General features: G+C 57.0%; 2 protein-coding genes and 1 non-coding gene across 3 annotated transcripts; all 3 read left to right on the top strand.

Moving 5' to 3' along the window:
• Nucleotides 1-1,401: 1,401 nt before the first annotated feature.
• On the top strand, nt 1,402-4,759 carry LGALS1 (galectin 1). The gene is made up of 4 exons (XM_055328511.1): nt 1,402-1,511; nt 2,744-2,823; nt 4,143-4,314; nt 4,563-4,759. The coding sequence occupies exons 1-4, from the start codon at nt 1,503-1,505 to the stop codon at nt 4,707-4,709; spliced, it is 408 nt and encodes a 135-aa protein (XP_055184486.1). The 5' UTR covers nt 1,402-1,502; the 3' UTR covers nt 4,710-4,759.
• A 5,667-nt stretch (nt 4,760-10,426) lies between these two features.
• Nucleotides 10,427-14,614, top strand: NOL12 (nucleolar protein 12). Its single transcript, XM_055329025.1, has 6 exons — nt 10,427-10,575; nt 11,525-11,630; nt 11,943-11,991; nt 12,522-12,664; nt 13,924-14,021; nt 14,439-14,614. The coding sequence occupies exons 1-6, from the start codon at nt 10,493-10,495 to the stop codon at nt 14,602-14,604; spliced, it is 645 nt and encodes a 214-aa protein (XP_055185000.1). The 5' UTR covers nt 10,427-10,492; the 3' UTR covers nt 14,605-14,614.
• LOC129512236 (small nucleolar RNA SNORA21) lies at nt 13,150-13,284 on the top strand. Its single transcript, XR_008664979.1, has one exon. It is a non-coding gene; the product is annotated as a small nucleolar RNA SNORA21 (small nucleolar RNA).

Raw genomic sequence — 14,614 nt, 5'->3', positions numbered from 1 at the left:
CCTATAACCTTCTATGGCTCCCGCCCCTTAATGAGGCCCTTCCTGATCCAGATACTGTTGGCTTTCCAGTCTCATGCCCCATCTTTCTCCAACATACCTGAAACTCCAGCCATGCCAAGATGTTCACTGTTGCCCAGACCTGTGCTTTCTCACATCTGAGCCTTTGCTCATGCTGGAGTGCCAGGCCCTCCTTCTTCACGCATTCTGCAAGACCCACCTACTGGGACACCTGGATGGCTCAGTCGGTTGAACATCTGACTTCGGCTCCGGTCATAATCCCAGGGTCCTGGGATCAAGCCCCATGTCTGGCTCACTGCTCAGCAGGGAATCTGCTTCACCCTCTCCTTCTGCCCCTCCCCAGACTCATCCTCTCTCTCAAATAAATAAGATCTTAAGAAAAAAAGTCCTCATTCTGGACAGTCTCCATAGCACCACAGTGCTTGTTCATGACTTCCCTTAGAACCTGGATCGTGCTAATTAGTCAGGTCCTGGCCCAGCAGTGGGCTACTGAGAGCAGGGACTCGATGGGGTCCTCTCTGAATCCTCACAGGCTAGCTCAGGACAGGCACATAGTAGATGCTCAGTAAAATATCTGCTAACCAGCAGGAAAAGGAAAGGCTGTCCATAGTCTTGGAGAGAGACATGTGCAGAGAGTGGAAGGGAGGGGGACACTGAGTGGGGCCCCCAACCCCCACTGGGCCCCGCTCAGGCCTGACTTGCTCAGGCCAGAGGCTTTCAGGCAGGGGCTCTGGGAAGATCCCCAGCAGGCCCCTCAGCAGGCCTGAGGCATGGGGCCTGAGCCTGAGGCCTGAGCCCCATTGGCAGCCTCAGGCCTGGCACCTGGCCCAGTCTTTCTTTAGGGCTAGTGAGGAGTGAGCAGCAGCGACAATCCCTGCTTCCGGGGGAGGCCCGGGTGGGGCCAGGGCCTTGTGGTTAATGGTCCTGGGCACTCCGCAGAGGCCTGCAGCTCAAGCCACGCCCTGGCCCCTGCAGGGAGCAGCCTGCCAAACCCCAGTTCTAATCCCCTGAAGGTCCCTGTGTCCCCTCAGCCCTCAGTCATCTTCTCTGGGTACCCCTGAGCTCGGCCTGCTGGCCCCAGGCCCCCTTCCCGCCAATTCTTGTGCCTAACTCATCCTCAAACTATTTTCCACTGGCTCCCCCCAGGCCCTGCCACAGCAGAATTTTTTGGTGGGGGGTGGGGAGGGATGAAGGAGAATGGGAGGCGGAGCCTGGCCCCGGGCGGGGGGCAGGGTTAAGAAGGGGCTTTGCTCCTCTGATTGGTCACCTCTGCTCCAGAGCCGCTTCACCAACCCGTTGACCCCGCCCCTAGAGGGCCCCCAGCCCTGTGCTGACTTACAATTGGTTGGGCTTCCGGGGAGGGCGGGACCCAGCGGAGTCAGGTCCCGTTAAAAGGGTGGGAGCGGCCCGGAGGCCCACCTCTCGCGAAGAGTCTTGAGACAGCTGGTGCTCCACCCCGCGGGAACATCCTCCGGTCCTCAATCATGGCTTGTGTGAGTGTGGGGACCCCGCCCCGAAGCCCAGGGATGGCGTGGGGACAGACAGCCAGGGGCAGAGTGGGGGCAGATGAGGGTCTGGGTTCCAGTTCCCGGGGCGTGGCTTCGAACAAGTTCCTTCTTTCTGGGCCTCAGTGGCCGCGTCTGTAAAATGGGGGTGGGCGCCGTGGCCCCCCAAGGCCGTCTCTGGCTCAAGGATTATCTGAATTCCTCCAGGATCTAACAGCAGTTTTTTCTGTCAAAGTTTGACGTTTTGCAGCCCTCTGATGAGCGGGAGTGACAAGGGTGTGGCCGACTGGTGGGGTGGGGAAGCACTCTGATGACACTCAGGCCACTTTCCTCCCCCCCCACACCCGCTTCACCCCAGAGAGCCTCCCGTCCCCTCCCCCCTGCAGCTGTCCCCAGTCACTGGGCCAGGGCAGAGTCATCTCTGCTCTAGAGAGCTCTGAAAAGTCGCCAGGATCTGAGACAGGCCGCCTGGGAGGGCGCTTGCCTGGGTTAGTGGGCGGAGGGTGGTTCCGTCCAGCGAGCTAGGTGGGGGCTGGGTACTCCCCTCCCCCCACGCGCACATTCCCCCTGCGGGGAGATGCTGTGAGTGCTAAGGAGGAGAGGAGGCAAGAATCTTCCGCAGGCCCTGAGGGAAACGGTTCAAGTTTCTGGCAGAAGGAACCACTCACACCAGTTTTGCTCTGCGCTCAATCATGCTCTTGCCCAGCCAGCCAGGCTGCTGACTCGGGCCCTTGGCCGCCCACTCACTGTCCCTTCCGTGCCCCTTGGGGTCTCCTCCCCAGCCCCTGCGCCCCTCTGCACAGCCCCCCGCCCCTTCCTCTCCAGCAGAAGGGCAGACCCTCCCATGCACCTTCCTTTGCCACCTAAGTCGCAGTGTCACTCTGCTTCTTTCCATCTATCAAATGAAGGGATAGAGCATAACCTCCCACCTCCCACCTCCCAGGCCCCTCTGAATCCAAAATCCCCGAGCTGAATCGCAGAAACGTGCAGGTCTTGGTTTCTACAATCTCAGCGCTGTTACAGATGGGAAGTGGACCCGGTTGGGAGCAGCGACCTGCCCAGGACCACCCAGAGGGAGTCTAGAACTTGGGCCGGGTTCCCCTGGCTTCTAGCGGGCGGGGTCAGAGGGTCCGGGGCGGGGACGACCCCCCGGCCCCACCCCCCCCCCACCCCCGCCACCGCGTCCCCTAACCCGGCTGGCTGCGGTCCCGTCTCTGCAGGGTCTGATCGCCAGCAATCTGAGTCTCAAACCTGGGCAGTGCCTCAGAGTGCAATGCGAGGTGGTCCCCGAAGCCAAGAGGTAAGGGGGTGAAGGTGGGGAGGCGGCGGGCGGCAGGGGCGCGGGGTTCCGAGCCCCGGGGTCCGATCCGCGTCGGGCAGGGGCGTGGCTGGCCAGGCCCCCGCCTCCCCTCTGGCGGCGAGGGGGTTAACGGCCATGGCGTCTTGGGGTGAGTCACTTCCTCTGCCGGGTCTGGACGCCCCCACTAGAGTCGCCCCCCATCCCTCCCTGCTGGAGCCTCCTAAACTAAACCAGCTGCGGCCTCCTCATCTACCTTGGCTGGCCCTGCCCCCACTGTAGGCGGGAGCCCAGGCCGCGGGGGGCCCGGGAGAGGGAATGGGGGGCACCCCGCTGCCGGCCCGCGGAGGTCCCTGGACCCTGGGTCCTGCGCTCTTCACTCACTCAGCCTTTCATCCCTTCTGGGCCTTCTTCACTCATCATTCACTCAGCAGGGTGCCTAGGTCCTCAGCAGCCATGGTGACCTTGGACCAGTCAAGCCACGGCCCTGAGCTTTGTTCAGTCTGTTATCACTTCACCGAGGGGGGAGGTGGTTGTGTGGAGGAAGTGAGATGCTGGATCTCTCAGTGACCATGATGATGACCAGCTGACATTAGAAAGAGCCGCACACTTCATGTGCACTATCCTTATCATGTTTACCAAACCTTCCGAGGTACGTACTGCTGCTCTGCTCTCCACTCAGCAAATGTATGATTGTCTTTTATTTTTTTTTAAGATTTTATTTATTTATTCATGAGAAACACACAGAGAGAGAAGCAGGCTCCCTGCAGGGAGCCCAATGCAGGACTCCATCCCAGGACCCCAGAATCACGGGCCCTGAGCCCAAGGCAGACGCTCAACTGCTGAGCCACCCAGGTGTCCTGGATGCTCTTTTTGATGATGACGATGATCATGGTGTTTACTGAGCACGTACTGTGTATCGTCATGCTGGGCACTAGGAGTACAGAGATATATATACGAGGACCCTAGCCCTCCCAAAGGTCACCTTGTAGGGGAGTCTCCGTCCTTGCCCAAAGTGACACCAACTAATGTCTTCAAGAGTCTTGGCTGTCAGCACAGCAAGACCCTTAGAGATCACTCTCATGCAGCCCCCACTGTGCTGATGAGGAGACTGAGGCCCAGAGAAGGGCGGGGACTTGCTTGAGGTCACACAGCAAGGAGGCAGCTAGGCCAGAACTAGAGCTCCGGTCTGGTCTCTTACCTCCGCACTGAGTACCCCAACTGGCGAGGTCATGGTGCACTCTGGGTGGCCCCGGCTGGGTGGTCTGGGGGGGGGGCTGCAGCTGGCTGAGGAGGCCTCAGTACCCCCCTGCTCCTCCCAGCTTCGTGCTGAACCTGGGCAAAGACGGGGACAACCTGTGCCTGCACTTCAACCCTCGCTTTGAAGCCCACGGCGATGTCAACACCATTGTGTGTAACAGCAAGGATGGCGGGGCCTGGGGCGAGGAGCATCGAGAGTCCGCCTTCCCCTTCCAGCCCGGGACTGTCACAGAGGTGGGCTGGGACCCAGGGTGCTGGGGTGCTGAGCTGGGGCAGAGCTGGGTTATTAGTGGCTAGAGTCCTAGGTGCCCCTCCCCACCCTCCCTCCGTTCCCCTCCCTGTCCTCTCCCTCCCCTCCCCTGCTGTCCCCAGGCCAGGGAGGCCAGTGAGCACCAGCCCTCTCCCCCCAGGGCCCGCTCTGTGAGTGCAGAGCGTAGGCTCCTGCTTCAGGGTCTGAGCTACTTGCTGTCCTTGCCCCCTAGGTGTGCATCTCCTTCGACCAGGCCGACTTGACCATCAAGCTGCCAGATGGATACACCTTCAAGTTCCCCAACCGCCTCAACCTGGAGGCCATCAGCTACCTGGCAGCTGATGGTGACATGAAGATCAAGTGCCTGGCCTTTGACTAAAGGCGCCGGCCCGTGGCCCCTAATAAAGGCAGCTGCCTCTGCTCCCCCTCTCCCTGCCTCCTGTGTGTGTTTGGGTGGGGGCAGTGGAAGAGGAGGTTGCCACCAACTCCCCTAGGCTCCATCTTCCTTCACTTCCATTTGCTTCCTCAGTGCATGCCTCCTAAGGGCCAGGGACATCTTCCCCTGGCTCCCCAGGGCCCAACAGGGTGCTCAGTACATGGGAGGGGACTGGTGATTGATAAACCCAGTCAAAGCCCTCAATCAGCTCCCAACCTGGGGAGCCCCAGCATACAGCAGGTGCTCAAAACATGACAAGTCAATGAAACCAGGGGGAAAGAGGCCAGGAGGGACCAGTTCAGGCCCCATGTCCAGCAGCACAGAGGGAGGTGCAGCGAAGAATCTCTGCGGCTCCGCTCCTTTGCTCTCATGAGCCAGAAAGAAATCTGGTTCAGTGTGGGGTCACGAGCTGTGTGACCTGTTAACTGACCTCTTGAGCCTTGCTTTATGCACCTAGATACAAGGGGAGGTGCTGATAGCGCGTTGTATATCAGGGTTGTCATGAAGATCACGTGAGATGTGAGAAGCAGGACAAGTTCAATGCCTGGCAGGTGGCTTCTGTCCCAGCTGAACTACCACGGGAGATGTCCTCACCCCAGTCCGCACAGGGAGGAAAACAGTCCTGCGCGATGACTCGACTCCCTGGTCTGTATCAGGCCCTGCTGAGTCCTGTGGGGCAGCCCAGCTTGGGGCCTCCAAGCCACGTACCCCAGTGCTGGAGCCTAAGGGCCACCAGGACACTGGGCTGGAAACTGCTGGTTCTGTGGCCCTGGACAGGACCCTCATCCCAGGGGAGATGGGCTCAAGCAATGGTCTTGGCACAACTGCTGGCTCGTTTCTTTTTCCTTTTTCCCCTTGTTTATTTATTTATTTACAATAACTACATCCAACTTGGGGCTCAAACTCATGACCCCAAGATCCTGCTGGCCCGGTTCTGTATAGGAGGGTCTGGGGTGTTGAGGGGGCCACGCCAGCCCCACCACAGGGAACCGACTGGAGGTAGGCAGCCTCCAGGCTCCCAGAGGCCGGGTGCACACAGCTTCTTTCCTGCAGAGCAGAGGAGTTCAGGAAACTCTGTGGGACTGAGATGAGGTCTCCATGCGCCTCTCCTCTCGGCTTCCAAAGAGCACACGTATCCCGAGACCCAGCAGGCTCTACCTCAGAGGGCCGTGTTTAACCCAGCCCACCACACTCACTAGTCCTAAGTGATGGGGCCTGAGCTGATGGCTGGGCGACCCTGCAGACTGACCATTCCTCAGCACCTTTTCTTTTTTTTTTTTTAATTTTTTTTAATTTATTTACGATAGTCACACAGAGAGAGAGCTAGAGAGAGAGGCAGAGACACAGGCAGAGGGAGAAACAGGCTCCATGCACCAGGAGCCCGACGTGGGACTCGATCCCGGGTCTCCAGGATCGCGCCCTGGGCCAAAGGCAGGCGCCAAACCGCTGCGCCACCCAGGGATCCCCTCAGCACCTTTTCCTTTCTGCTCCCTGCTGCAGGGACCCCACTTCCCCGGGAAACAGCCCCTAGAACTGAGCCAATGTTCAGGATGACTTAGCATCAGAACCTCCATAGGCTTTGCCTGTGTGAGGGCACTGTCTCTTGAGGTGTGGTGATGGTGGTGGGAAGACCGGCCAATTTCATTCTCTAGGAGAAGCAGCACTAGTTGTGGGACCCAGGGTGGTGGTGCTTTTCCACCCTCACACTTAGTTTTCTCATCTGTAAAATGGGAGTCATTATTTGCACCTGGGCCTTTGGGGTGGCTGAGTCCCAACTCAGTGGGTCCCCTGGGGAGTACATGTCTATAAGAGGGCTCAGGAGGTGGGGCATCTGTTAAGTGTCTGCCTTTGGCTCAGGTCATGATCCCAGGGTCCTGGGATTGAGTCCTGAATCCGGGTCCTTGCTTCTCCCTCTCCCTCTGCCTGCAGCCCCCCCTGCTTGTGCTCTCTCTGTGTGTCAAATAAATAGATAAAATCTTAAAAAAAAAAAAAAAAAAAAAGAGGGCCCAGGAGGATAGAGTGTACATGCTGGGCCTGCCATGAGCCACACCCAATCTCCAGGCTCTCCTAGGGTACCCAAGTGGCCCCGCAAGAGAAACAGCTTTGGAAGTCCGGCTGTGGCGGGCCGCCCCCTGCTGGACATCGGAGGAAGTGTCTCTGGGACGGTCTTTCTCTGGTCCTCAGGGTTCAGCCCCACGGATTCTCCCTACATGGGGGCGGGAGGGACGACTAGGCGGCAAAGGAAAGCCCTGGGGCAGACAGGGAATGAGACCCCCGGGTCTGCAGGAAGGAAACTGGGCTCGGTGTTCAAACCTCAGCTCCATCACTGTGTGCCCCGGGACCAGTTACTAGTCCTCTCTGAACCTCAATTCCCTCATCATCAAAGTGCATGAACACTTGTATCTACCCTGGGCAGTTGTTGCGAGGATTAGCTGAGGTAATGTAGAGAAATGCCTGGTGCCTGACACACAGGAGGTGCTCAATAAACCTAAAAATGATTTCAAGGAGAAACCAATCCAAAGAGGCAGGTGGGTTATTATTTTCTCTTAACTTTTTTCAAGATGTATTGATTTATTTTAGAGAATGCAAGTGCGGGGAGGGGCAGAGGGAGAGAAGCAGATGCTCTGCTGAGCAGGGAGCCTGACCCAGGGTCTCATGATCTCACGACCCTGACATCAAGACCCATGAAATCATGACCTGAGCCAAAACCCAGAGTCAGACACTTGGTGATCAATCCACTCCGGCGTCCCCAAAGAGTGGTGGGTGTTTTAGACCATGAACTGCAGTGAAGTTTCAGAGTCTGGGTGGGGTCTCGGTCCCTCGTCTCCTCTCCTGGGGCAAGGGGACCTGGAACCCTCCGGGAAGTGTGGAGCAACAGCACCTGCCTGAGGTGACAGGCTTCACTCTCTGCATTGGGGGCTTTTGCACATGAGGTCTCCCTGAGCCCCAACCCTGTGGGCAGGCAGAAAGTGGGGGCTGGGTGGGCTGCAAGGGTCAACCACCCAGTACCCCCCAACACAAGGTCCTGCAGGTGCGGCTTTTCCTTTACTCAGTCCCTGTCTCTGTGCCAGACTGGAAGTTCAGGGAGGGTGGCAGTCAGGGAATGGCTCCCACTTACTAACTGGCTGACTTTGGTCAAGGCACTTCCCCTGCCTGAACCTCTGTTTCCTCACCTGTATAATAGGGATGAAAGTGGGCAGCCTGGGTGGCTCACCAGTTTAGCGCCGCCTTCAGCCCAGGGCGTGATCCTGGAGACCCGGGACTGACTCCCATGTCAGGTTCCCTGGATGGAGCCTGCTTCTCCCTCTGCCTGTGTCTCTGCCTCTCTCTCTCTCTCATAAATAAATAAATACAAATCTTTTAAAAAATAGGGATGAAAGTAGCACCAACCAGGACACCTGGTTGACTCCGTGAAGCATGACACTCTTGATCTCAGGGTTGCAAGTTCGAGCCTCTTGTTGGGTGTAGAGATTACTTAAAAAAATAAAATCTTCATTTTTAAAAAGATTTTTAAAATTTATTTATTTATTTATGATAGTCACACACAGAGAGAGAGAGGCAGAGACACAGGCAGAGGGAGACGCAGGCTCCATGCACCGGGAGCCCGACGTGGGATTCGATCCCAGGTCTCCAGGATCGTGCCCTGTGCCAAAGGTAGGTGCCAAACCGCTGTGCCACCCAGAGATCCCCATTTTTAAAAAGATTTTATTTATTGATCCATGAGACACACACACACACAGAGGCAGAGACAGAAGCAGGCTCCATGCAGGGAGCCCGACGTGGGACTTGATCCTGGGTCTCCAGGATCACACACTGGGTTGAAGACGGTGCTAAACCGCTGAGCCACCTGGGCTGCCCTAAAATCTTCAGTTTTAAAAAGACGTTATTTGTTCATGAGAAGCACAGAGAGGGAGAGGCAGAGACATGGGCAGAGGGAGAAGCAGGCTCCCTGTAGGGAACCCAGTGTGGGACTCGAACCCAGGACTCCAGGATCATGCCTGAGCCCAAGGGAGACACTCAACCATTGAGCCCCCCAGGTGCCCCCTGTCTCGCTCCTTCCTAAGCTCACAAAGTCCGCATCTTGTCCTCCAGGGTGGGGGGCATGCTGGCTACCAGGAGTGATTCCTCCAGCCAGTGGCCTAGGGAGCTGGGCCATGAGGCCACAGACTCAGGTTCAAGTTCCAGCTTGGACACAGAACAGCCCTGTAAATCTGGACAAATATCTTCCATTCTCTGAGCAAACAGGTCCCTTCTCAGGGTGCCTGGCACACAGTAGGCACTCGATACACAGGTGCACACTTGCTCTCTGGGCTCCAGTCACTTGTCCAATGAGAAGTGGGGAGCAGGTCTTAAGGGCATATTACTCTTCTGATAATCCCCACTCTCAGCCAGTTTTGGGGTCACCTCCTCTGGGAAGCCCTCTGCAGTGGGGGAGCCAACAGTGAGCTCCGCAGCCCCCCCCCCCCCCCGTGCCTCTCACTACAGAGGTACCATCTCCTGCACTGTAATGATCGCCAACCTCGCCACTAGGGCCGTCCTTTAAAAGCAAGGGCAGCAGCTTGTGTGCAGCACCCAGCAGGTGTGACTTAAGAACGGGGGATTCAGGCGTGTGATCCCAGTTACCAAAAGTCCCCATCAGGCAGTATTTTACTGAATGCACGCCCTCGTCTTCAGTGGAGTATATGTTATTTTTTTTTTCTAAAGATTTTATTTATTTATTCATGAGAGACACAGAGAGAGGCAGAGACACAGGCAGAGGGAGAAGCAGGCTCCACGCAGGGAGTGGGATGCAGGACTTGATCCCAGGACCCCAGGATCACGCCCTGAGCTAAAGGCAGATGCTCAACCGCAGAGCCACCTAGGAGTCCCGAGAATGTGTTATTATTACACCCCAATGCCACACCTGGGGAAACTGAGGCACAGACAGGGGAGATGACTTGTGTAGCAAGCACGTGTGTGGCAGGTATTACTTATACGAAGCGTTACGTAACTCACGGTTCCTCCTCCTCCTCCTCATGGTTCTCAAAGTATGGTCCGTGGACCAGCAGTATCAGCACACACACACGCACACACACACCCCCAGAACGAGTCAGAATTGCAGATTATGGGGCTCACTCCTGACCCGCTGAATCAGAAACTCTAGGGCGGGGCCAGGAGATCTGGGTTTCCGCAAGCCGTGCAGGGGATTCCGAAGAACGTCAAAGTTTGAAAACCACTTCCAGGGGATCCCTGGGTGGCTCGGTGGTTTGGCGCCTGCCTTTGGCCCAGGGCATGGTCCTGGGGTCCTGGGATCGAGCCCCACGTCGGGCTCCCTGCATGGAGCCTGCTTCTGCCTCCTCCTGTGTCTCTGCCTCTCTGTCTGTCTCATGAATAAATAAATAAAATCTTCAAAAAAAAAAAAAACCACTGCTTCGCAATCATAAAATCACTATAATCATCCCCATTTTACAAATGGGTAACTGCGGCAAAGCGAGGGCAATTGGTCCGGAACCACAGCCGTAACGTGCTGAGCTCCGGGACTCGCTTTCACGGCCGCTAGCCTAGGAATGGGCCGGGGTTAGGAATCATGGGGCTGGGGAGGCGGGCTCCGCGGCCCCTTTAAAAGGCGGAGCCTGAGGAGCGGAACTGCGCAGCGGGAGTGCGAGGCGCCCCCGGGAAGCTAAAAACCGCTACACCCGGAAGTGTCTTAGGCGTGCGGGAGCCGCGCCGCCGGAGGCCGCGCCGCTATGGGCCGCAACAAGAAAAAGAAGCGAGATGGCGACGACCGGCGGCCGCGGCTCGTCCTCAGCTTCGACGAAGAGAAGCGGCGGTGAGTGCGGAGGCTGGAGCGGATCTGCCTCGGGCTGCCGTCCGGGGCCGGGGCCAGAACCCGAACCCGGGCCGAGCGGCTGCGCTCACGCAGAGGTCCCTTCCGGTCCCGCCCTCTTTGCGCGGCCCGCGGCTCCCCCCGACGCCCCCCGCGGGATGGACGCGCCCGCAGTCCCCCCCGGCCTGGGGGGTGGAATCGCCCGCCCCGCCCCCCTTCCCCCGCTCAGCGCCCCGAGTTCCGCAGTGCGCGCGGCTGGGGGTGGGGGTAGGGGGCGGTGGCTAGGGGGCCCCCAGGCCTCTGCGTCAAGTCCGTCGGATGTTCCCCGCCCAGAGCGCCACTTTGCCGCGTGGTAGTGGGTCGGCGAAAAGCCTAGTGCTGCTCCCCGGACCCCCCAACATTTGGGAATGGTGCGGCCAGCTCCCGAGAGAAGGAGCCAAGATCACATAGAGGAGGGGAGGGCAGGTGCCGTCCAGGGGCCCTGCAGATGGGTCCAGGAGCAGGTGTCCTGGGGAAATGGGGTGCACTCCAGTGGAAAGTGTGCGGGTGTCTCCGTGAGGGTGGCCTGAAAAACCCTGCTGGAAGTGGCTTAATTCGCTGGGTCATGGGATTTGGCAATGTAGGAGGGGCCCCCACGTGTCCTAGGCTCGTAGGCCCACCTGCCTGGCCCTGTTGAAGCTGAGCCCTGGAGGGACGGGGTGGAAGGAGCATCTCGCTCTTCTTCCTGACCTTACACTCCCTATGACCTTTGGCAAATAGCCTAGCCTCTCTCTGCCTCAGTGTCCCTGTCTGTAAAATGGGCATTGGTACCGACCACACAAGCTGTTGTGAGGAATAGGTAAGTTAACACGTGTGCATTTTTAGAGTGGGTACAGTAGTGGTTTTTCTCTTCCTGGAGTGAACCTTTCTTTCCTGTGTGTCCTCCTGACTCTCCCTCGACTCTTTCTCGTAGGGAGTACCTGACTGGCTTCCATAAGCGCAAGGTGGAACGGAAGAAGGCAGCCATTGAGGAGATCAAGCATCGGCTCAAGTTGGAGCAGAAGAAGCTCCGGGAGGAAGTACAGAGGGGAAGGCTGGGGGGGAAGGGGCTAGGGAGAGAGAGAAAGTGTGCTTGTGCGTGTGTGTATCTATATCTATATATCTATATCTGATTCCCAAGGGATTCGCATCCTTGGGTGACCTTAACAGGGGCATCTGCAGAAATGAGGGGAGGTGTGGGCAGGCCCGGGGAGCAGTGTGTACAGTAGAATCATGGTGGGCTCGGGTCTGGGGAAGGTGTAGTATGGAATCTCCTGGTGTTTCACTATGAGCTCCTGCCTGGGATCGGCTGGAGAGGCCATCCTCAGTGTTCCCTTCCCTTTTGGTTTCAGCGCCATCAGGAATACTTAAAGATGCTGGCAGAGAGAGAGGAGGCTCTGGGTAAGTCACATCTTTGCCCTGAGCTGAAGAAAAGCCAGCAGACCTAGACTTACTTATCCCTTGGTGGATGGAAGGGGAGGGGTGTGGGGGCTGCACAGAAGCTAACTTCCTAGCTCCAGGGGTCTTGGTGGTGACGTGGGCCACTGGCCAGGGCTGGTGTTCAGGACCCTCTATAAATGTGGGTGGATCAGAGACAGGAAAGACCAACCTCTTGGTAAAGTGATCCTGAGCAGAAAGCCCAGTTTCTGAAGCCTGGAGGGACTGGGGGTAGAGGGGAATGGGTAGTAGCAGCTGCTGGGGTCACAGCGGGTCTGTCCTAAATGAGAACCAGATGGTCTGAGGTCTCCCCAGAGTATCGGAAGGAGTTGAATCACTTACATTTGTCTGCAGACCAGGCTCTGGAGCTGGTGACTTCCTGGACACTCTCCCAGAGTAGAGGGGGCCATTGCACTCCAGGGCTGGGCAGGGGGTTGGAGTCTGGTTACTTGCGCTCTGAGGCTGAGACCTGGTTCTGTGCCCACCTTGCATAGAGGAGGCAGATGAACTGGAGAGGCTGGTGACAGCAAAGACAGAGTCAGTGCAGTATGACCACCCCAATCACACAGTCACCGTGACCACCATCAGCGACCTGGACCTCTCAGGGGCCCGGCTGCTTGGACTGCCTCCACCTGAGGTGAGTGTAACTTCCAGCCCTAGGGAAGATGGGCCCCAGTGCAGCCCTAGGTGCAAACTGGCTTGTTGGGGATGCTGAGTGCTGGTCCCTGTTGGGCAGATTCCAGTGCGAGGGGCTCTTTCCCTCCTGGGCATTCTTCAGGGCCTGCACAAAATCCGTGGGGCTTGGAGAAGCTGGTTCTGTGACTCAGTGACTGTGGGAACATGGGCAAGTGTCTGCCTTGCCAACTTTCCTTTCGCCAGTAAGTTGAGGGAGAGTGAGGTAATTGATGATAGCACCTGTTTCTTGGGATTGCTGTGAGTATAAAAGCGGTTAATTCAAGAGACGCACCTCAGATACCAGTTTGTGGTGATCACAACACTGCGTGGTAACAGCAACAACACAGCCCATCCATGTGCACTGACCGTTTTCAAGCTGTGAGTGGGGAGGTACTCGCAGATTGTAACCAATATTTTAAAAAGATTAAAAAAAAAAAAAAAAGGATTCCCCTTTTAAAAGCACTCAGTGGGCCCTGACTCATGACCCACTGAGCCGTCAAGAAAGGGCAGAGGAAAAACACTGCTTTTGGGTGAAGCAGCAGCATGTTGTGTTGTTTTGCTTCAATCAGTGATATGACAGGGTGTTCCACCTTGGTGGGGTACGAGGGGGGAGAGAGGTTCGAGGTGACGGGGGCAATGTCATATGGACAGAGCTGCCTAATAAACTCTGAAAAATTAAATAAAAATATTAAAAACAAAAAGTAAGGAAAGAAATAGAATGTCTTTGAAAATATCAAAAAGGCTCACAGGTAAGTACCATTTGACAAAATGTTTCAAAGCTGTGTTTGGGTTGGATGCGCTTAAATACATAATTTAAATATGCCTGTACATAAACAGCGTCACAAGGTGAAGCACATTTCCTGTCATGGGTGAAAGCGTCTTTAAGCCCTGAGCCACTGCTTTATCATGTCCTTCCTGACCTCATACTCCTTTCTCTTTTGTGCTTATTCTTCTGTAAATCCTCCACGGCCTCAGCTTGCAGTGGACGTGCAGACACTCACAACTGAAAGAAGATGGGGACAAGGCTTTGAGACACAGCTTTTCCCTGTGTGATTCCCGCTTCGAAGTTGTGCCCAGCTTGTCCCCCAGTGGCCTTCTCCGAGCCCTGAGCCAATCCTCAAGGCAGCAGGCCACACCCCCACTTGACAGAGCCATGACTGCTGGTGTCAGGCCTCCCAATCTACCACACTGTGTGACAGTCCTTGTCCTGTGTTTCTTTAGCAAGGGGCTGGACACAGGTCCGAGGAAGAGGCGTCCTCCATGGAGAAGCTGACCAGAGCCTTACCCAGGAAGTCCAGAGATCCCCTCCTGTCCCAGCGGTGAGCCCTGGCCTGTCCCTCTCTCTGGCACTTCTCCCTCCCAGCTGACTGTGGTAATGAGCCCTGTGGAGCCACCTCTCACTGGCTGGTGGCATGGAGCAGGTGTTGGGCCTGGTGCAGTTACTCTGCCTACCAAGTGTCCCTCCTCACTGTCCTTACTCCCTTTCCCTGAGAATGGCCAGCCCTGGGTGCCCAGAGTGCCTGGGGTCAGGGCTTTTTTATGAGCTGAGGACTGGCAGGCCCTCTGGGGTCAGAGCAAGCTGTCTTTGGCATGGATTTGGTACTCCCTAGCATTCGAGGCCTGTCCTGACTTCCTCCGGGAGCCAGGCACTCACCCCCAAACCCAATCTTCCACTCATGTCCTGCTTTCCAGAGTAAATGAGGCCCCGGCCTGACCAGCCTTCCATCCCCCTACAGGATCTCTGCTCTCACAGCATCACTGCACGCACATAGTCGCAAGAAGACCAAGAGGAAACATCCCCGACGGGCCCAAGACTCCACCAAGAAGCCCCCGAGTGCCACTCGTACGAGCAAGACCCAGCGCCGCCGGCTGACAGGCAAAGCCCGGCACAGTGGAGAGTGAGCCCTGAGAA

The sequence above is a fragment of the Nyctereutes procyonoides genome, unplaced genomic scaffold (genome assembly GCF_905146905.1).
Source record: "Nyctereutes procyonoides isolate TBG_1078 unplaced genomic scaffold, NYPRO_anot_genome, whole genome shotgun sequence".
In the NCBI taxonomy this organism is placed as follows: domain Eukaryota; kingdom Metazoa; phylum Chordata; class Mammalia; order Carnivora; family Canidae; genus Nyctereutes; species Nyctereutes procyonoides.
This window is presented reverse-complemented; position numbering and strand designations above follow the sequence as displayed.